The sequence below is a fragment of the Ylistrum balloti genome, unplaced genomic scaffold (genome assembly GCF_031769215.1).
Source record: "Ylistrum balloti isolate Yb309-2 unplaced genomic scaffold, AGI_CSIRO_Ybal_v1 Utg370026, whole genome shotgun sequence".
Classification (NCBI taxonomy): Eukaryota; Metazoa; Mollusca; class Bivalvia; order Pectinida; family Pectinidae; genus Ylistrum; species Ylistrum balloti.
The window spans coordinates 789,866-814,061 of NW_026782091.1; the positions used below are offsets into that span (position 1 = coordinate 789,866).

General features: G+C 34.3%; 1 protein-coding gene across 1 annotated transcript in view; it reads left to right on the forward strand.

The window, feature by feature from the left end:
* The first annotated feature begins 1,546 nt into the window (after positions 1 to 1,546).
* The window catches only part of LOC132548777 (E3 ubiquitin-protein ligase MARCHF1-like), a 30,030-nt gene continuing 7,380 nt past the window's right edge, over positions 1,547 to 24,196 (forward strand). Inside the window, exons 1-2 of the mRNA XM_060212672.1 lie at positions 1,547 to 1,632; positions 9,260 to 9,396. Of these exons, the coding sequence (XP_060068655.1) occupies positions 9,286 to 9,396 (111 nt within the window). The 5' untranslated portion in view covers positions 1,547 to 1,632; positions 9,260 to 9,285. The remainder of the gene's footprint in view (positions 1,633 to 9,259; positions 9,397 to 24,196) is intronic.

The window sequence follows — 24,196 nt, forward strand, 5'->3', positions numbered from 1 at the left end:
GCGATCGCCCTCTCGTAGATATTACAAACGATTTCTACTTCACTAATGTAATATACCAACAAGAATTGCACGCACGTGCACGTGTTCTAGAGACACATGCGTTCACACTCCAGCAGACACTACTGTCGATAAGGACCGCGACATTTCAGACCTTCAAGGAACATCTATGGATCTGATCATAGTGACAAATATCGCTAGGAGTTATAACTGACCAGATATAGTTAACAATAAGCCATAGATTACAGGCTTGAACGTTGCTTTTTTTCGTTTTTGTACAAACCCTACCTCGGAGCGACGCTTTTACAACCAAACCACTTCTAACTATTAACACTTAGACCTAATGAGAGGTGATGGTTTGATTCCGAATTAAAATTTGAAATAAAAAAGGCAGGTTGCTTCCAAAAAAAAAATATGCCATCTGAATCATTGTGGGAAACAACGAAATAGAGCCAATAATCAAAAGAAAATAAAGAAATACTTTATGCGGACATAAATGGTCTTTTAGATAATCATAGTAACACGAATCCGAGAAATTTTTGGAAACTTGTCCTCAATCTAATCAAATTATCTGATACGTAAAATTCGATTCCGCCTTAGAGGAGTGCGACAGAATAGAAATGGACGATGACAGCAAGGCAAATATATTAAAATTTTATTCTGTTTTTCTATCTACCCTAGACGATACCGAGACAGACGTTCCGACTTTAGAATGAAAAAAAATGTTAAAGCTGTAGGAAGTGCTATAATTTGTTACATTGTGCTTTAAAACACTGCTAATTTATTTGTCTGTCCTTTGTCTTTAATTTTTTGCATTCCATTGGAAACTATTTTTCCCCACGCAATGGAAATGTACTCTGGTGATGCAAAATTTCAAGAATGGAGATAGGAAAGGCCCCTCCTATCTTAGACCAATATGCTACTACTTTGTTCTATAGGTAAAGTTAATTGTTAATTGTTAATTGAGTATCCATGTCTGAAATTGCTGAACATAGTCTGTAGATTGATTCAAGCTTCTGGACAGAACACGTAGAAAAATCAGGGTTGCTCAACTATGTTATTAATTCGGATTAATTGTCTGAATCTGGTCAAAGCTTGTATTATAATCCAATATAAAATCTCAAACCTCAGTTACACTTTCCTACCACTCATCCAAACTTCCCAAAATAATGAGTCAAGTTTGTGCCGTGTCAGTCTTGGGTTGTCTTTAAAATCATAAAAACTGAAAATATTGATTTATTTCACGGACTTTAAAGATATTCTAAATCCATGTTTCTTCCTGCAGATTATTTTGAATACATCATGAAATGAATTACTATTCTGAAAAAAGAGCGTAAGATGTAGCATTTCTTTGTGCTAATGGCATTGTACTGTGTAGCTTTGTAGTTGTTGTAGCAGGAATTAGACCCAATCACACGCCTCCAAGTCGGAGTAGGAGTTATTCCCCTTTGGTTCCTGATCAATTTGACGGACAGAGGGCACCTGCTGAAGTGACGTTTGAACGTCCTTGACATCAACCAAAACACAGGTAAGACAGGTGTATATGGCGACGTAGAGAGGCGACTGCAGAACTAACACAGCGGAAATGGACATAACTAAGATCAGGGAGTTGACATTCTGACGGAAACAGGAAATGTAAGCATGACTTTTTCTTCCATAAATGGATTTTTAAAATTGAACAAAGCCGGAATCGAAATCAGCATTCATTGAAGTCTGGTAGGCAAGATACAAGTTTTTATCTAGCCTTGTGTGGTATGTGCATGCAATACATATAAGCAATATCTAATGTGTTTTCGACATGCTTTGTTTATCAGTGTATATGTGTTTATGTCGGTGAAACTGTGGTAGGATTTTTAAATCGTGACAGTATGGTTTCATTTTTTTGGTATCCTTAAACACCTAGAGGCTAGCACACTCGATCATATCTTCACTGACAGATTCCAACTGTATGTGCTAACAGGGCAAGAAATGACCCTTTATATATCATGATACATTTTCCACGTATTTCACAATATGAATACAAACCTGGGACTAACAGTTACATGTCCGGTGTTCAACCAGCAGAGCTTAACATGTGCATTACTTATTACATGGATATATACAGTCACTGTACATATTTGTTATGCCCCTAAAAAATTCAAATGAATAGTTTGACATTTTATGCATGTACCTTTAGCTAAAGTTCAGGTTTTGGGAAATCAAATGAGTCAGTGTATTTTTTAACCATTTAGATAAAAAAAAAAAAAATGGGTGGGGGGAGTGTTGTTAATAATTGTTGCAAAATGATATTTAAGAAATACAAAATGTTCTGTTCTTTATCGCAAGCATTTGAAGACCACCTTGAAGGCACTGTTGTGGTGTTGGTCAGTAGAGGTGGTTTTCTTTCACAGTTGTTTCTTTTCTTCATACTAACTTGTTTATAGTTTGGTGTTATATACTCATTTATGTATATGGAGCCTGCTATAAACTAAGTTACCTGTGTTTTCTGGGTGTTTCAGCCGTTGTACATAAGTACATTCCTCTTCTGTCTTTTTGACCTTGCAAGTCAGGTGGCTGAACCACCTTTTGTCATTTTCAAATATTTCTAACATTATCTATATGTAATTATTTCTTGAAAGCTGTTTGGAATTCCTCAAACTGGGGAAAGAACTGATTTTTCATTGCAACAGTGGTAAGAGTTAGAGATTGAATTTTTATGTTAGATAATGCTATTTTGTGAACAAAGTGTGATTTTACGAAATGCAAATGTTGTCTTGGTCATAAAAGGAAGATTTTATATTCTCTCTTAGATGACAAATAAGTAGTTGTAAATTAACATTAGGCAGTGTACAGATATTAAAGGAATGAAAGTTTGTTATCATATCTTGGAATATAACGATTGTAATGCATCTGTGTGTAGTATTTTACCTCGCTTGTGACAAAATCTTTGACTATGCAAAACAAACAGTCTGTTGAAGCTTACAAATACTCAGCTGTGGTAGATTTATATATCTAACAAACCTTAATCTCTGCTTTATAATGGCCTATGATACCATATTAGGCATCATGGTGTAATACTGTTCTTGTATTACTATTTGTCTCATGTCTGGGCCTTTAAATACTATTATTATACAAGTCAAGATTACATATGTATATAACTTCAGGAGGCACTGCCAGATTTGTCTGCTATTAAGCTCACCCATGTCGTGACTTTCAGCATAATTCTTTATAGCCTGTTACTAATGCGATTTTATTTGTCCTGTAATAAGGCCACCCCCTGATTTTACAGAAAGATTAAATGGAAAGTTGATGATGGCAAAACTTCTGGTGTTTTGTTGTACAGTCCAATAGTACCTTGTTTCTAGGTTTATGTACTTGATTTATATCATCAATTTAGACAGGTGTATACATAGTAGAAACCTGGACTTTTTGTGTAACATATTTAATTGTTCTGTCATATCGGTGGCAGGTAGAGAGGGGACTTCAAACTTATACTTAAGATGACATGTCAAATAATTTGAAGTGAAAAATACGATTTATGAAAAACACCAGTGTCTTTAATTTTTAATTTCATTTTGGTCCTGGTACAGATGGGACCAAATGGGTTCATATCTTATACACCCCAAAAATGAACATCATCTTTACTTATCTCAGTGACACTGTTTTTTCTTCCTGTAATTTACAGCAGGATGTATCTTTATGGATCAGGACCATGTAGTAACGTTTTTCCTTGAAATTAGGATGATATTCTTCATATGTCTTTCATTTTTAGGGAAAAAGCACATTTTTGTTTAGGAGAAATAGCCTGTTTTCAGCTGTAAAACAAGACAAAAAATTGACTGTAAAGACTCATCAAATGAGACATTTAAGCTAAAGATATCTGCAGTAATGTAAGTGTATTGGTAAACCTGAATGTTTTAGTAGCTAGGTGAGGTAAAGAGAGCATCAATCCTCATCGTATAAGACAGTTAAAAATTAAGACCTATCTACGTAAGTAATCAGCAACTTATCCCTGATTTTGTCTTAATGAAATAACATTACTTAACTGATAGGCTAGTCTGACAAGGCCTGTTATGTGGTGAAACAGGTTATTTTGGACTCTAGGATATAATACCAGGTAATTTGAAGTACTCTTTATATAAAGAGAAGATATTTTACCTTCAGAAAAATGTTTAATGAAAAAATGGGAAAGTACAGCAATGTATTGGACTGGGGTAATCATAGTTTATTGTGACATGTAAAAGTAATTTAGTCAAAATTTGTCATTAAGGTATGTGTAAATCAAGATATATGCTTACTTGATTATTGTAAGTATTACTACCGATGAAGGGAAGGTGTGAACGACACACTTACTATAGTATTGAACAAAGTATTGATACTATTGTATTGAAGTATTCAAATAATCGAGTCAAGTATACAACGACCTCTGTGATTGGTCGGGGGCGGAGTTTAGACAACCTGAATAGTTGATCTGACACCCAATTTGTTCCGGTAGGCGGAGTTAATGTACACTACCAGTTACATAACAATTACTAAGTAATCGCTGGAAAAATGTCCGACGACGGCAACAGTACGCAAAATTTTCTTCAACGAAATTATGTCCGATACGAACGATATGGGGAATCCTGTTTTTGTACAAGGCGATGTGGTTGTGATGGATAATTGTGGATTCCATCACCATGGACAGGGAGAGCGCATTTTAAGAAATATGCTGAAAGAATATGGCGTGTCCCTGGTTTTTCAGCCGCCTCATTCCCCGGAATACAACGTAACTGAATATGTATTCAATGTCATGAGACAGAGGCTTCGGGCAAATACCCGACTTGTGTCAGAATTTCTGGAACTTGCAGTAGTAAATGCTCTAGATATTCCGCCCAACCAACTTCAAAGTTTTTTCACATGTTGCGGATATGTATAATTTTCGATGGAAAGATAAAAAATAAAATAAAAAATATATGGGACCACAGAATTCCTTTATTTTTTAATGCAGTATGAATTATCGGCATATATCAGGAGGTCCCAGGTAATCCGTAATTCTTTGTTACATATAATAGAGCTTGGGCTTAAACCGAAATATTTTGAGCCAACCCTCCCCCCCCCCCCCCTTTCAAAAAAATAAATAAATAAAACTAGTACAGAATGACTATATGACTATATTCACTGTTAAGATGTTATGAATTCTCCGGTCCCAGTGATCTAACCTGTTGATATATATTTTGTACGTAAATTAGTTTAGTACTGAGTAACTTTCGTTTTCTCGTTGTACCATCGATGGAAAAGCAAGGTATCATTGGGTGTAGAACGAAACAAATGGGACAACCCAATTAGGTCTGATCTGAAGCCACCTGTGACTTGGACTCTTCCAATTAACCTCTCGCGACAGTCAAGTGTTTGTAAAATGCCGATGTCTGCACAGTATTTTTTCACCTGGCTCCACCCACAATCGATCTAGACTTGGCTCTGCCAATCAGAGAGCTTGTTGCATAAATTTTAGGAATTCGATTGGTGAAGTACTTCAGTACAATACTATCAATACTTTGTTCAGTACTACAGTACTTGAAACGTTCACACCTTCCCTTCATCGGTAGTAAAATGCAAATAAGTAATACATGTAAATGTTTAAATTTTAAAATTATAATTTTTTTAACATTCCATAGTGAAAACTAGTATTAGTGGCATTCGAGAAGAAAGTTTCTTTAAGCTATATTGACGATTTTTTGGAGAGATGCAATATGACTCATAGAAGACATGAGTGAATTATAATGGTGAAAGCTTGTTTATATATACAAAAAACAAAGCATGTAATTTTAAAGGAAAAGGAGTTTTTGTATGACAATCTACGCATATATCATTTAACTGATTTCTCAAGTGGCAAGTCTGCAAAGGACATCATGAAGTTATGTCAAGTCATGATGGACGCCTTTACTTCTAAAATTGTGTTAACAATACCTGCTTGAAATATTAAATAACAAATGTGCTTTATCTAGTTTTGAATGAAATTTTTCAGCTTTTGGGATATAAAGGTTCTTGTTTTTTAGAAAGGGGGTGTCCGTTAGCAATCAGAATAACTGTGAAACAGATATCACTGAAATTCCTTATGAATATATGATTATAAATGGTAAGCTGTAACGTATTTGTATGAGAATGTGGTGATTATTTTTTTTTCAGTCAAACTTCAGTTACCTCTACCTGAATTTTTTTTTCTGTGTAGTGATTTGTTTTGCTTTGCTGAGTTTATGGTACAGTGAACAGCTAGGATAATTTCAAGGTGGGATTTCCTATAGTAGTTGGTAGCTACATATACCTTGCTGAAAACAATACTGGAGGCCCATTGTATGCCATTCAGAGAAATTCACGTAAAGAGTTTGGCCCATGGAAACAACCACATCAGCTCAGACTGGTGTGTTTCTGAGCTTCACTTCCAACTTTGAAATACAAACCACGACCAGAGTTAGGAAGTCTTGCACCAGGCACCTTGAATCTTTATCTGAGGTTAAGTAGGACATTACTGCTCATCTGCATAGAGAACATTTAGAATTACCCAAAGTTTGGACATTACACAGTCATTGACCTGTTTCAAAGTAAATACAAGAATTTGTTAACCAGAGAAGGTGATATTTCTGGCAATAGGAAATGTTACCTCCTCAGGATAATACATCCTTGTATTCACCTTGAAAAAGGTCAATACTTGTTTTATTACATGACAAGAATCTGTGCCTCTGATTGGTCAAAAATTTGCAGCATAGGTTACTGGATTGTTATATTCACCTGTGAGATGCACGACACAGTTTTGAACTGCTATATTCACCTGCCTGTTTCGCTGTGATATCAAACACAGTACATGTATATCTATACTAATTGGAGATGTTTTGGACCAATCAGTGTGTCGGAAAAGTGAAAGTCATGTAATAATGATTGGTTTTTCTTCTTAAACTATAAAAGATATGTGATAGGCTTATTATCACTACCAAATATAGAAATAATAGAGGATAAATACTCAAAATGTACAATTATTTGGATTGAGAAGTGATCTCAGTCAACTCCTAGGGACAGATTAAATGTGTAACCAGAGATACATTTTATGACATATTGTAACCTAAAGCCGGATAAGTATTCATACACTTTGTATATTATATGTCTAATTATAAACATTGATCTCAAGTTAGAGACAGTGGTTATTGCTTTTCTCCTTAAAATAGGCACCATTCTATCTGATAATTTGCAAGACTGTCATCATTTATGATTTTGTTCTTTTATCTGTCAGTGGCTTTAAACCAAGGTTGAAAATTGTCTTATAAAGAAATGTTTAGTCATTCACTCATCCTGATGTCTAACTACTTTTCCTGAGAAAAATGATGGCAAAATTTTGATGACTTCATCAAATATAGTTTCAACTTCGACCGCAAAATGAAACTGCAGACAGATAGTCATGATCTTCACTTAACATGAAATGCTTTTTCAAATTTAGTGCTTTAACAATGTATTAATCTCAATCATTAAGATTTTTTTCAAATATGCTAAAAGAACAGTTACATACAGTTTACATTTAATGAAAAATGATATCTTTTCACAGGCTGAATTAATGAGAATTTCTGAAAAATTACTATTTTGTGGACATCTGAATATAGTTCAATAACCCCTCTACAAAAGAAATAATGTTTTGAATAAATTTACTGAACTGTGATGAAAGTTAGATCAAAGAGGAGAAGTTCAAGTTACATGAATATGTATTAGATATATCTCTGTTATCTGCTTTGTTACAACAGATGAATCATGGCGCCAGTTAAAACAATTAGTTTCTCACAATCAATAAAATAATGTAAAAATATTATAAATAGTAACCATGCTGTGTTGAATTCCTTCATTGCTTCAAGTTGATCACTATGAATGCCTAATGATGTATGTGGATGCATTGTGAATTCCAAATGTTGGTCTCATTTTGAAAGTCTTGGTGGTGATTATGAATAGGTACTATTGTCTGAAAACACAGATTAGATTTAAGATTTCAAATAGATGAAGTTTTTCCATTTTTCCTCCTTTTTTTTTCATCAGTTCTCTTTAAAGGTATGACAGTGATTTCTAAGGATTAAAAATTATGGAAGAAACAAACAAATTGGAAATTGTGATTGGAATTATATGTTACAACTGATTAATTTTCCAGTAAGTTCATCACTGAGGATTCAGTATTACTAACTATTCCCAAGTATGTAAATAATAGAGTAAGTAATTATACTGATGGAAATTTGTCTATAAATAGAATTTGTGACTTGGGTTATAGGATCAATGATATACTGGCTAGGTAGTACAGGCTGGGAAATTGATGGGTAAATCTGGTGAAATGATAAATTCTTGTGAGCTTGTGATTTGTCTGTCCTTAGATAATGCTTGAAAAGGTCTTGTTTGGTCTCACTTAGATTTCATATTTAGGATTCTCTTGTTATCAAATAATCAGTAGGAGAAGGGGACAGGAGGAGTTAGGGGACATCTCGATATTGATTAGAACCAATCAGATCATAGAATGATTGGTGAGAAGATTGCGCTTGGATCTCCTCATATAAAGCTCATGTAGAGATTCTATTTGGATATAAACTGTGAAATCTTATAGGAAAATATTTAATAGACTCCTATACTGTTTTATTTCTAATCCTTAATCCTTAATATTGGAATCTAATATATTGGTGATCAATTATGTTACCATGTCTATGTGACCATGTCTGGTAATAAGCCCACCCATATCTATTGCCCCCCGGGAAAAAAAAAAAAAGGTTTAATTGTCATGTAATAAATTGACCATTTCACTCTTGAGTCAGATGCAATGTATTGGCCTCTAAGTGCAGGGTATAGTACTAGTCCCTGAAACCTGGTACACATACATGCAACATAAACTTAATACCCCTTCATATCTTAGCATAAAGTTTTATGCCTGGTGAGGGGGAATTATTATAGTAGTTTGATTATTCCTACTGTGATGTAAAATTCATAGTTTGAGACTAACTTTTTTGTTGCGTAAATCTCGGACCTGTCTTTCTGAAGTGATAGATTTCATAGGTTGTCTTTATAAACATACCTGAAAGTATTATGTCAGCATCCAGGGATATATATTATTCACTTAATTGAGGATTAAATGTTCTAGAAAATGATGATGTTTTACTTTGCCTGTATTCTTGTGCAACAATGCCATGCTGCTGTTGATTTGATTTGATTTGTTTTCTACAGTGTAATAAATAAAGTGTTGATTGACAAGTATATTGATTATGATTTGAGACTTTTTTCTACCTTACAGATGTAGACGGAGCTGCGTTGATTGACATGCCTCTACAACAGGTGCTTGTTCACCCATTAGGAAATGGCTCCTGTAAAAACGTTAAAAAGGACCAGAAAACACAACCCTCACCTCTCAAAAAGAAAGACAGCACCAAGGTAAGCAAGCTTTACTTAATGTCATGTTTCCAGCTACATAAGTTTACTGGAATCAGAGTGTCCATTTATTAGTCTCTCCATCTGTGGATGGAAGTTTTGTTATCAAGACGTAAGCTACTTACTCTCTATCGAAATGCTCATATAAACTTTGGTGCTCATGATTAGTATTTGTACTTGTGCCTTAAAGAGATTTTCTAGGTGATATTATCCTCAGGAGGTTTGTGTCTCTGTTATGACAGACTTATGATGTATCAGGGTTGTTCTTTTTTAGTTACATTTTGTAGCTGTTAATTATGTGTTTGGATTTTTTCAATTATCCTGTGTACATTTCAAACTTAACTTTAGCTTTCTTGATTTGTCCTTGACATTTTGCTACATTTCCATTAATGTAGAAGCGAGGATATTTATGTTTCTTTACTTAACACCACCTAACCTTAAAAGACAAGATTTTCCTTGTATGTATAGTAATGAAACAATTTCTGGAGAACATCTGACATTTTAATGATACTATGAACATATTAGTCCCTTCCACAGGACAGTGACCTTTTCAAAATCTTTCCATTGAATCTAGGATCTTTTCACTAGACAGTTTTTTCCCACTTGAGTAGGATTTTTCCTACTGGAGTAGGACCTTTCCTACTGGAGTAGGATCTTTCCTACTGGAGTAGGACCTTTCTTACTGGAGTAGGATCTTTCCTACTGGAGTAGGACCTTTCCTACTGGAGTAAGATTTTTCCCACTGGAGTAGGGATCTTTTCTTCAGGACAAGGATAATCTCCTTATACTAAGTTATGATCTTTTCTGTTGGAAAAAAAATTAGTTTCTTCTGGACAAGGATCTTTTCTTCTTGACCTTTCCTCTGGACACACTCTTTTCCAATGGATTACAATTTTTTTTCAGTTAGACTTGGATATTTTCTGTGGACTGTTGTGTTTTCCTCTGGACTGGGCTCTTTTCCCCTGGACAAGAATGATTTTTTTAGGAATTTGATTTTTCCATTGGACTAGGATATGTTCTATTGGACTAAGTTCTTTTCCACCTAACTATAATCGTTAATTTTTTTCTGTTGGATTAAGTTTTTTTTCACTGAACTATCACTGTTTCCTTTTGACTATTGTGTTTTTCCCATTGACCGAAGATCCTTTCTTCTAGACTACAACCATTTCCTCAAGCCTGAGATCTTTTCCCAAGGAGTAAAATCTTTTCCACTTGACTACAATTTTTTCCCTTTGAACTATGATTGTTCTTCTTTCACTACAATTTTTACGTGATATTTACAGTCATTACAGAAGCGGTGCTCATAGTCACAAATGACTTATGATTAATTTACTGATGACATGCATGACCGCTGATGTAAGACATGACAAGATTCCCATTATCATAATTAAAATATACAATATATTCATTATACGTAATTTACTCAAATAAACTCAACGTTTGTTGCAGACATTAAAACCCATTTAACAGACATAATAGCCCACGTTAATGTTCATCAGATATTAGTGTTGTGACCTTCATCCGTCAAAGCCAGGAGTAGAAAATAGGTTCTATTAGAATATAGCTTTCGCAATTATACAAATGTCATGCCATTATTTCTGTGACTCTTAATTAAAACCCACAAGATAGTGTTAAGTGTGTAATTAAAAGGTCTATGGACAGCACAAGAATCATATTTTGGCAGCATTAATCCCACTCCTGATAATAAGCCTACCTATATCAATTGCATCAGAAATGCTGACAAATACTACACCATTGTTTGTGAAGAGGTCCTTTCATTTTACTTCAGTCAAGAGAGATATGTGTTATACATTTTTTTAAAAATTTTCCACATTTGATGGAAAAAATTGCTAATTGTCTATGTGTATAACAGAAAGAAAGTGTGAACCAGGTCTTGAATCTAGGACCTCTGACCTCTGACCTCTAAGACAAATGGTCGAATCAGTTGAATCCTTGGTCTAGATCTAGATCTTGGACAACATTACAGCCTAGACTGTGTTAACCCCTAGTACATACAGAAAGTGCATGTACTTCAAGAGAATGAAAGGATACATTGTGAGAATTAATTTTGCGCTGAGCACTCTTGTATTTTCTGTAGCAACAATTAAAACGGGTTGTTGACTCGACTTAACCTTTCAGCAACCAGAACCAGATGATCAATCTACATATAGCTATAGTCACTGGTCAAGACTAGTTGTGCTACATATTTTACACAAATGTCTAGATATATTTAGGTTCACAGTAACAGCAGTATTGCAACAGGTCTTATGTAGCCAGGTAAGAAATCTTTCACCTGTATATACATACATACACACCTGAGTTGTTGAGGTGACCTGATCTGGACATCTGACATACTAAAGTGCGTATACCTATTAACTCTGGACCAGTTATCCCTAGGTCAAGCTGGGACTTAAAAAAAAACACCTGTATACCTAGGGGCTATATTCCTGCCTTTGATTTAGTGTTTTATTTAACTCTTGCTGTGTTTTTTTCTTAACATGACAATAAATTTAAACAATGGATATTTACTCAGTATAATTTATTAAAGAAGATTTATACATACCTACTTACTGACATTTGTAAACATACCAGGATTTACCATCTGTATATATACAACCTTCCAAAACAAGTTTCATGGTATACAACCTTAAAGTCAATTTTACATTAAATATGATGTATATGACCATTTTTTCTATGTATGCAACATTGTTGGGATACTTTCAGTGTATACAAACCTGTAAGTCCAGTTTTACTGTGTAAACTACCTAATCAATACAGTTTTTCAAGTCTATGCAACCTGCAGTTTTATGATATATTCAACCCTATCAAGTCAATTTTCCATTGAATAAAACCTTAACATGCCAGTTTTCTTTCAATATGTATGACTTTAAATGACCTTGTAAGACCACTTTTACAGTACAGTGCACATGCATATGACGTTATAAAGCCAGTTTTACAGTAAATATGGCTGTATGTGGCCTAACAAAACCAGTTTTACAGTGCATATGACCTTAAAAGATCATTTTACAGTGCACATATATATGACTTTATAAAGCCAGTTTTAAAGTGTATATGGCTTTATGTGACCTTACAAAGGCAGTTTTACAATGTAATGACTATGTGTCCTTATAAGGCCAATTTTACAATGTATGACTGTATGTGACCTTAGAAGGTCAATTCTATAGTGTATATGACTGAGTGTAACCTTATAAGGTCAGTTTTACAGTGTATATGACTGTGTGTAATATTAGAAGGTCAATTCTGTAGTGTATATGACTGTATGTGACCTTAGAAGGTCAGTTCTATAGTATATATGACTGTATGTAACCTTATAAGGCCGGTTTTACAGTGTATATGACCATTTAGGGCCAGTTAAATTTACAGTGTTGCATTTTCAAGTGACCTTAAGTGGCAGGTTTTACAACATATAAAAATTGCCTTTATAATGAATATGAAGCAGCAACCAGTGTGTCTATTGTACTTGTAATTGCTTCATAAAATCCTAATTTTAATTGATAATTATAGTCCTGTAAATGCAAAAATGAAAAGTCATGTAAGGCTAGCTAAGGTCATGTGATATCATCTTAGGTCACATGTCAACAGATAATAGGTATAATGACAAAAACTATTGTTATGAAATAAAATAGGTCATATTGATGCAAGCTGAAGCCCTACATGTGCATACTTCCTGGTATTCAGCGGAGGAGTAAATGAATCCTCTATTCTACCAACGAATCTGAACAGTGTTGGCTCTATCATCAAATCCTTCTATCTATTTTGTGGTACAGAATCTGAACAAGGTAGACTAAAAATCTGTTCAAATTGAACTATCATTTGATAAGAACACTGTCATTTGGGTATGCTTCTGCTGTATTGTTAGAACATTTACAGTAAACTGTATTGTTGCTGTATTGTTAGAACATTTACAGTAAACTGTATTGTTGCTGTATTTTTAGAACATTTACAGTAAACTGTATTGTTGCTGTATTGTTAGAACATTTACAGTAAACTGTATTGTTGCTGTATTGTTAGAACATTTACAGTAAACTGTATTGTTGCTGTATTGTTGGAACATTTACAGTAAACTGTATTGTTGCTGTATTGTTGGAACATTTACAGTAAACTGTATTGTTGCTGTATTGTTAGAACATTTACAGTAAACTGTATTGTTGCTGTATTTTTAGAACATTTACATTAATTTAGTTGACAACACTGATCAGGATACTAGTATGTCCCTGTTTAGGTAGGATACAGGTAATATTCACTGAATTATTGATTTTGAAATGGCTACATGTAATGTATGCATTGATCAGCATTTTGAAATATTAAAAGGACACCATGGACCAACCTTTACAGGCTGACATTACAAGTTAATTAAAATATATTGAGATCAAATCAAATTTTATAGAATGCTTCGTAGATAGTCCCTCAATGCTAAGAAGTGGGAGACATTTAGTTGAAGCCATGCTAGGAAACATATAAGAGTATCCGAGGGTATAAAAGACCTGTTATCCTGTCAAACCGGTTATCATTATTTCAATGGTTGTGCAATGCGACTCATCTATGTATATAGATATATGAACATGAACGTTATATCACTTTCAGTTTTTCTTCCAATAAAGTGAAGAACCTACAACTGGATCTTAGAAATTAAAAAAAATATGTATCTATGACTCAATGATAAATATAGCTCAAAGGAAACAAACAACAATTTTATCTTGTGGTGTCAGCTTTATCAAATTCTTTGTTTCAGGTTTTCAGACACAAGTAAATCTTGACCATTTCTAGTTGCTATCTTGTCTCTTTTTTATAGGGCATTAATCTTTAAATGCATTTTTTGTTTATTCATATTAGAGCTGAACAAACAGTTACACTTGCAATGCATACTTGTGCAATCCCTTTACAGTAGATAATGTTTTGTCAACATGTACAGTTTTGAAACAGATTGTGATCTCACACATACATAATTTAGCATGTTTGTACAGATGATATATGAAGGAAAGCTGGTGGAGTCACATCCATAATGGATATACATGTTATACAACACTTTTAGTTGACACAGTATGATAGGAAGTAGTCAAACAATGGTTATTTTACTCTCAGCAAAGTGTCTATACCAGGTTTAATGATATCATTTATAGAAAATTCTATTTATCATAGTCAAAATTTAGAATGGAATGCGTCAGACAGGTTCATATTTCAGCTGTTAAAGCTGATATCAGTTCAGCTGAATATATTCAGGAATACATATGTTATAAAAATCATATAATAACATGTTGCAACTTCAAGGAAATATATGTATATATTTGTAAATTTTTCCAATAAATAATTTATGTTTATTTCAATAAATTTTTTAAAAAGTAATGTGTATGGCCTTAATTGTTGTTTCTATTCACTGGTACCTGATCATGACAGTCACACATTAATTGTCAGCTTATGTGATGATCATCTTTGTTTCAGCCGTTCCTTTCTGTAACGTTTATCATGATTTAGAGTGTTGAAATTATTTTCAACGGGTTATTTATAGACTACTATTAAAGTAGCATTATCACACTGGTCCACCTGTATAGTCACCTCAAGTTGTGGCCATCGTTTTTAAGTTTCCACCTGCATTCACTAAAGGACCCATATCTGTTGAAGAAAGTTTAAGTCAACATCACAATCACCTTTTTACATATTTTGCCTCATATCAAACCTTAAGAGTTCAATTTTCTGAATACTTGAATTCACAGATTAAGCCTCCCATGTTCTAGATCTGCATCCACACTGTACAAGGATTTTTCTCCAATAGAACACGAGGCCACATTATAAATAATTTTCCCAAAAATTCCAATTTGTTGTGAAATTTCTAATTTGGTTTTGATTTCCCCCTTCCACCTCCAAGTTATTGCAAAGTAATTATTCTCAATATGAAACCTTTATATTTCTTATCTATCCAGTGTCCCTACCTGTCCCATTCCCAAATGTCGGTTCCGGTAAACTTTAAGTCAAAGTGAAGTATTAATATGGGTAGATAAATAAACAACTGTCATAACACCTGATTATTTTCACAAATTTTGGAAAAAACAAGAGTACATGTACTGAAAACAATATTTATTCTGCTGTCGATAGTTTCATGATCGTACATGTATCTGTCTGATGTGTACGATATAATTCACCATAATGGGCGGTACTGCCCCTGTATTTCAGGACATTAATATCATATGCTTATTCACATACAGGTGAAAAAAACTAGCATAAATTTTGACATTTTCCGAGACCCTGCACAATGCTGTTGGCACAAATCCAGCAAAAAAATGTCTCCAAGCACAGTAACTGGTTGGAAACATGTACCGCCCTAGAAACCTACTTAAATTTTACATCTATCTGTACACTATTAAGTAATATGTATGTTTAATCATGATGATGTCAGATATTCATTAAACCAGTGTATTTAGTCACATTATTGGTCGATGTCATCTTTTTTGACCACCAAAACTCATCACACCTTCTTCGGATTGGTACATGCAGCAGAAGGACCACCTCTTAAGTGTTTGACAAGGAGTTTAGAATTTAAGGAATTTTTATTAGGTTTTTTTAAGAGTTTTGCCATCGTGTTTTCTTCATGTACTATGATATCTATCAAAAGTCCTGGGTCCTGGTACAACCATTTCTACTTAGAGAAAAAAATGGTCATGGAGGGATCTTTGGAAACACTGTTCAAATGTTGCTAAAAGCAAATCAGACTTCAAAAAATACAAATATTTGGTTTTACTAAACACTGCCACAGATTTTTTTCCAGTTTTATATATCCTGATGACAGCCATGATAGCTGGTAGAGCAAATTGAACCAATGTGCAACCTCACATGAAGATCTGAGGTGTGTGGTACAATCCCTATTGGGGCAGTTTTGATGCTTAAATTATGGATGGTACTAAACTGTTGTTGTGAATGTACTTAGGTATGACTTTAAACCAATGTGCTCTGGATTGCTTATGGTGGACCTCCCACAAGATGATCAATGAGGTTGCTACCAGCTACTTCAAAGAGCCTTATTGCCTGAAAGTGACCACTGCTTTTCACGGGGTGAAGGAAAAATACTGTTATACCCCCCACTTAGTTAAGGGGATATAAAGTATTCAGTTTATCTATATGTGTGAATGTGCATGTATGCATTTGTGCATGAGTCTGTCTGTGAAACAGCTTGTGTTGAAGATATCTTGAACCCCCGGACATAGTTAGGTCATTATAAATTCACACCATTGCATCACACCATCAAGCTCTAATTTTTGATTAGATTTCAGTGGTCATCGGTCAAGGGTAAACCACACACACATGTATTACCTTTCAGGAATTATAAAATACCAAAAGCAGTTACCATGGAAACTTGTGATATTTTAGATTTCATTGCTGAAGTATAATTGAAATTGTATGTATCACATGTGGTTGAAACATGATCATAAACATAGTGTTTGTCATTCATGGTGTTGATTTTATATCTTTTAGGAGTAAACAAAACAATCAGCTTTAGCCATGGCATCAGACTCAGTCATTCAAAAGTCTGAGAACAACCAAGACGAGGTTAGCCTCGGCCTGGAACTTGTGGTAAACTATTTTGTATAGTCTGTTCTAACCAGCCCAAACTCATCACCAATTCTTTAGTTCTCTCATCACTGATTGCTTATATACACTTACTACCACCACTTCGTTCTGAGGGCAATACTTTACTTATGCAATAAGGGAGGTAACTTGAGTGCAAATCCAGGGGAGATCACTCAAGTGGTTTGACACTGGTTTCTGGAGTTGCTTTTAGCCTCCTTTAAATTTGCTCATTCAACTTTTCTTTCTAATTTATGGTTTACTTTTCATAACATTTTATATAAATGTATAATATTCAGAATATTCCAATCCTATTTTTTCTATTGTATATTTATACCTGCGTTTGAAACACATTCATATTAATTAGGTTTTGTCTGTTTCTTGGACAGAAATTATTTCCCTGTTTGTATATTGTACAAAAGAAGAATTATGAATATATACAATTTTTTGTTTCTCTAAAACCTGTATTATTTCCGCTGTTGTCTTCTCAAAAAATTTAATTTTGAAACTTTATCTTGATGTAGAATTTATTTGAATGAAAAAGAAAAAAATATTATGAAGAATCCAGTGAGAAATGAAATGTTTTCATTTGTTAATGCTTTTTCACATATGTTATTGGATAATGAGAAGAAATTGGACCTATGGGATGGGTGTCTATGGATTTACTTTATGGTATTTGTTATCATTCTCTGATTTGGACAGCAATATACATACATTCTCATTACTAATGTATTGATTACAGTGTTCAGATATGATTCACATTTGATTTGCTGTGTTTGAGTTCTTTAATTCCACTTTAAACACTATCACTATTAAAATGTTGCTTCTTCTTTTGTTTTGAGTTAAAAATCCATATTGCAGTATTTATCATGTTTTACAAGTTTATTTTCTACAAATATTTTTGCTGTTGTAGTACATAATTGTTATTATCATAAGTTTGTGTAACCAATTTTTACCTGTATAAAGTTATATATCAAAATGATGAAAAATAAAGTTCAGATTTGTGTAACCCACAAGTATAAAGAATGTTTCATTGAAAATTCATGCAGTAAATATTTGAGAATTGTTTTCATAAAATTTGTATTTGTGACCTATGTTTTAAGCATTGATATTAGGATTTAGGAGATGAAGAAATCTAAAAGTAGATGCTTAATTTATACTTGGCATATCTTTCCATTTTCATCAAATCAGTAGTCATTACTGATCATATGATTCAAATGCTTCATTTGTGTGGAACTCTTTTGGAATGGAGATAATTTATACAGTAAGGTAGCATATAGCCTTAAATCTGATGATTGTATACAGGGATGATATACATCATAAAATGGTGAACACAATATCGGATTGTCGAAATATATATTTCTTCTTGTTGTGTTTGTGCTTTTTTCAGAATCCTATTTAGTGATTTCACTTCTTATAGACTGGATCTGTACTTGGAGTGTAAAATATTTAATCTGAAAATGTGTCTACTGTGATATGCTGACAGTTTAAGTGAACATCATGATCGTCGAAATTAGATACTGCCGCGAGACATAAAGCAGACTCTATGTTAGTACAAATAAAGGTTAATTAGATAAAAATCCGATCAGGTAAATTATGGATTTTTCTGAACGTATATCATACCATGTTGCTATGGTCACCGAGGTTGATTGGCTTTTAGGCTTTAACAAGAACAGTTGGTAAGATGAGCTTCAAAAATTATCTGATCAGAATATCAAATATCAATATATATAGTAATCTTTTGTCCCCACTTTGGTTTTCAAGAATCTAGAATCATGAGATTTTCAAGAAAATTTTCTCAGCTTTGCTAGATATGGTAATTTGTGGACTGGTACATGTATACCTCTGACATATTATTTACAGTTTGAAATGCTGCACATTGTCAACATCTTTCTTCAAGGCAATCTTCAATTCTGATGTAATTTTTGGGATATCTATATTCTCACTTTACCAGCATTTCATCCTATGTCATGCGACATCATTGTATGATAACCGAGATATTTTTTTATCTCTTATCAGTTTTTATACATTTCACCTTTGCTGACACTTACTCTCTGCTGGCAGCACCGACCTTTCCAGTCATGTTCATGCTGCCTTATCTATCCCTCTTTGACACTATATTTTACCCACATTTCACCTTAGCTACTCTTTGCTTTACTGATATTGCCATATCAACCCCTCACAACATAAAGCCATACCCACACTTCACCTTAGCTACTCTTCACTTTACATTGCCATGTCAACCCCTCTCAGCATAAAGCCTTACTCACACTTCACCTTAGCTTCTCTTCACTTTACATTGCCATATCGACCCCTCTCAACATTAAGCCTTACCCACACTTCAACTTAACTACACTTCACTTTACTGACATTGCCATATCAACCCCTCTCAACATTAAGCCTTACTCACACTTCAACTTAGCTACTCTTTACTTTACATTGCCATATCGACCCCTCTCAACATTTAGCCTTACCCACACTTCACCTTAGCTACACTTCACTTTACTGACATTGCCATACGACCTCTCTCAACATAAAGCCCTACTCACACTTCACCTTAGCTACACTTCACTTTACTGACATTGCCATATCAACCCCTCTCAACATTAAGCCTTACTCACACTTCACCTTAACTATACTTCACTTTACTGACATTGCCATATCAACATTAAGCCTTACTCACACTTCCCTCTTTACTTTAACATTCGCTACACTTCACTTTACTGACATTGCCAATTAAGCCTTACCCACACTTCACCTTAGCTACACTTCACTTTACTGACATTGCCATATGACCTCTCTCAACATTAAGCCTTACTCACACTTCACCTTAGCTACACTTCACTTTACTGACATTGCCATATCAACCCCTCTCAACATAAAGCCATACCCACACTTCACCTTAGCTACACTTCAGACTTAGTAAGATCATTGTACCATATCAAGATGTAACATTTTTGGCCTCTGTCTCTAAACATGATGTTTCAGTTTACAGACCTTTTTACTACTTCTTTTTCCTGATGTTTCATCATTAGACTCCACACTTTACTGACTCCGCCTTAGAAACACGATCACTTTTCTGATAATAAGTGGTGACATGTGTTGATCTTAAACTTATGTCCATACTGATGAAAAACATAACAGGAAGGAATTTTAGGTACATCAATTTCAATTTTGCAAATTTGTTTTGATATCAAAACCTTTGAAAGTTTCTACAATACAGACTCTGCAATACTAGAATGAATACTGGGAAAGTATACAGTAGAGTTATCAAACCTGAACCCCTTATAAGAAGATTGTCAATTAAATACTGGCTTACAGGCTAGCAGGAAAACTAGAGGATTGTCAATTAAATACTGGCTTACAGGCTGGCAGGAAAACTAGAAGATTGTCAATTAAGTACTGGCTTACAGGCTGGCAGGAAAACTAGAAGATTGTCAATTAAGTACTGGCTTACAGGCTGGCAGGAAAACTAGAAGATTGTCAATTAAGTACTGGCTTACAGGCTGGCAGGAAAACTAGAAGATTGTCAATTAAGTACTGGCTTACAGGCCGGCAGGAAAATTAGAAGATTGTCAATTAAATACTGGCTTACAGGCTGGCAGGAAAATTAGAAGATTGTCAATTAAATACTGGCTTACAGGCTGGCAGGAAAACTAGAAGATTGTCAATTAAGTACTGGCTTACAGGCTGGCAGGAAAACTAGAAGATTGTCAATTAAGTACTGGCTTACAGGCTGGCAGGAAAATTAGAAGATTGTCAATTAAGTACTGGCTTACAGGCTGGCAGGAAAATTAGAAGATTGTCAATTAAATACTGGCTTACAGGCTGGCAGGAAAATTAGAAGATTGTCAATTAAATGGCTTACAGGCTGGCAGGAAAATTAGAAGATTGTCAATTAAGTACTGGCTTACAGGCTGGCAGGAAAATTAGAAGATTGTCAATTAAGTACTGGCTTACAGGCTGGCAGGAAAATTAGAAGATTGTCAATTAAGTACTGGCTTACAGGCTAGCAGGAAAATTAGAAGATTGTCAATTAAGTACTGGCTTACAGGCTGGCAGGAAAATTAGAAGATTGTCAATTAAGTACTGGCTTACAGGCTGGCAGGAAAATTAGAAGATTGTCAATTAAGTACTGGCTTACAGGCTGGCAGGAAAATTAGAAGATTGTCAATTAAGTACTGGCTTACAGGCCGGCAGGAAAATTAGAAGATTGTCAATTAAGTACTGGCTTACAGGCCGGCAGGAAAATTAGAAGATTGTCAATTAAGTACTGGCTTACAGGCCGGCAGGAAAACTAGAAGGTTGTCAATTAAGTACTGGCTTACAGGCCGGCAGGAAAACTAGAAGATTGTCAATTAAGTACTGGCTTACAGGCCGGCAGGAAAACTAGAAGATTGTCAATTAAGTACTGGCTTACAGGCCGGCAGGAAAACTAGAAGATTGTCAATTAAGTACTGGCTTACAGGCCGGCAGGAAAACTAGAAGATTGTCAATTAAGTACTGGCTTACAGGCTGGCAGGAAAACTAGAAGATTGTCAATTAAGTACTGGCTTACAGGCTGGCAGGAAAACTAGAAGATTGTCAATTAAATGGCTTACAGGCTGGCAGGAAAATTAGAAGATTGTCAATTAAGTACTGGCTTACAGGCTGGCAGGAAAATTAGAAGATTGTCAATTAAGTACTGGCTTACAGGCTGGCAGGAAAACTAGAAGATTGTCAATTAAGTACTGGCTTACAGGCTGGCAGGAAAATTAGAAGATTGTCAATTAAGTACTGGCTTACAGGCCGGCAGGAAAACTAGAAGATTGTCAATTAAGTACTGGCTTACAGGCTGGCAGGAAAATTAGAAGATTGTCAATTAAATACTGGCTTACAGGCTAGCAAGAAAACTAGAAGATTGTCAATTAAATGGCTTACAGGCTGGCAGGAAAATTAGAAGATTGTCAATTAAGTACTGGCTTAACAATTAAGTACTGGCTTACAGGCTGGCAGGAAAATTAGAAGATTGTCAATTAAGTACTAGCTTACAGGCTGGCAGGAAAACTAGAAGATTGTCAATTAAATACTGGCTTACAGGCTGGCAGGAAAATTAGAAGATTGTCAATTAAGTACTGGCTTACAGGCCGGCAGGAAAATTAGAAGATTGTCAATTAAGTACTGGCTTACAGGCTGGCAGGAAAATTAGAAGATTGTCAATTAAATGGCTTACAGGCTAGCAGGAAAACTAGAAGGTTGTCAATTAAGTACTGGCTTACAGGCTAGCAGGAAAATTAGAAGATTGTCAATTAAGTACTGGCTTACAGGCCGGCAGGAAAATTAGAAGATTGTCAATTAAGTACTGGCTTACAGGCTGGCAGGAAAATTAGAAGATTGTCAATTAAATACTGGCTTATAGGCCGGCAGGAAAACTAGAAGATTGTCAATTAAATACTGGCTTACAGGCCGGCAGGAAAACTAGAAGATTGTCAATTAAGTACTGGCTTACAGGCCGGCAGGAAAACTAGAAGATTGTCAATTAAATACTGGCTTACAGGCCGGCAGGAAAACTAGAAGATTGTCAATTAAGTACTGGCTTACAGGCCGGCAGGAAAATTAGAAGATTGTCAATTAAGTACTGGCTTACAGGCCGGCAGGAAAACTAGAAGATTGTCAATTAAGTACTGGCTTACAGGCTGGCAGGCAGGTCAAAAACTAGAAAAAGATTGTCAATTAAATACTGGCTTACATGCTAGCAAGAAAACTAGAAGATTGTCAATTAAATGGCTTACAGGCTGGCAGGAAAACTAGAAGATTGTCAATTAAGTACTGGCTTACAGGCCGGCAGGAAAACTAGAAGATTGTCAATTAAGTACTGACTTACAGGCTAGTAGGAAAACTAGCTAGGAGATATTGGAGGATTGATTCTGTACTTCTGTCAAATTTTAGTTCCTTTGATATAATTACGTCAAGTCAAATTAGAAAAAAAAAGAAAGAAATATTGTATCTATATAATTCTTTTTAAGACACAATATAACACATGTTTTCATTTGATTTTAATTGTTTTAAGAAAACCAACAATCAAAATTTGAACCTGAAATATATACAAATAGCTTACATTTGTTTTTGTTGTTCCAATGCATCTGCAACATACTATGAACTTCAACAATGAAAAATGTATACAGGTACACGAAATAATCATTTGGGCATGAAATCAAATCACAATACTTAATTGTTGACGAAACATAGAAAATGCTTTGTTGAACAAGCCAACGCCTGCTATTCATAATTTTTAAAGGATATTAAAGATGTGTATAATGTTACATTATATTTGGTATCAGAATGGATTTTGTCATTTAAAGTGGTTAATTGGCCGAAACTTTTTCATCTTATAAATGGATATTGGTCTGGAAGTAAACATGGTTCATTAGTGCTGACTGTAATTGTTCAAATAAACACTGACAGTTTTGTGATGTCAAATAAAAACCAACATTTTGTGATATCAAATAAACATTTACCATTCATTGATATCAACGAAAGCAGACAATCTGTGATATCAATAAACACTGACAATTTGATGATATCAATAAACACTGACAATTTGATGATATCAATAAACACTGACAATTTGATGATATCAATAAACACTGACAATTTGATGATATCAATAAACACTGACAATTTGATGATATCAATAAACACTGACAATTTGATGATATCAATAAACACTGACAATTTGATGATATCAATAAACACTGACAATTTGATGATATCAATAAACACTGACAATTTGATGATATCAATAAACACTGACAATTTGATGATATAGAAAATGCTTTGTTGCCATAATTTTTAAAGGATATTAAAGATGTGTATAATGTTACATTATATTTGGTATCAGAATGGATTTTGTCATTTAAAGTGGTTAATTGTTTCTTATAAATGGATATTTGATATGGTTCAATAAACACTGACAATTTGATGATATCAATAAACACTGACAATTTGATGATATCAATAAACACTGACAATTTGATGATATCAATAAACACTGACAATTTGATGATATCAATAAACACTATGATATCAATAAACACTGACAATTTGATGATATCAGTAAACACTTACACTGGTGTTTCGTCGCATTTTCGGGTGTGTCTTTGATATTGTGGCATTGTCCGCTGTTTCTTTGATATCGCCGCATTGTCAGGTGTTTTTTTGATATCGCTGCATTGTCGGGTGTTTT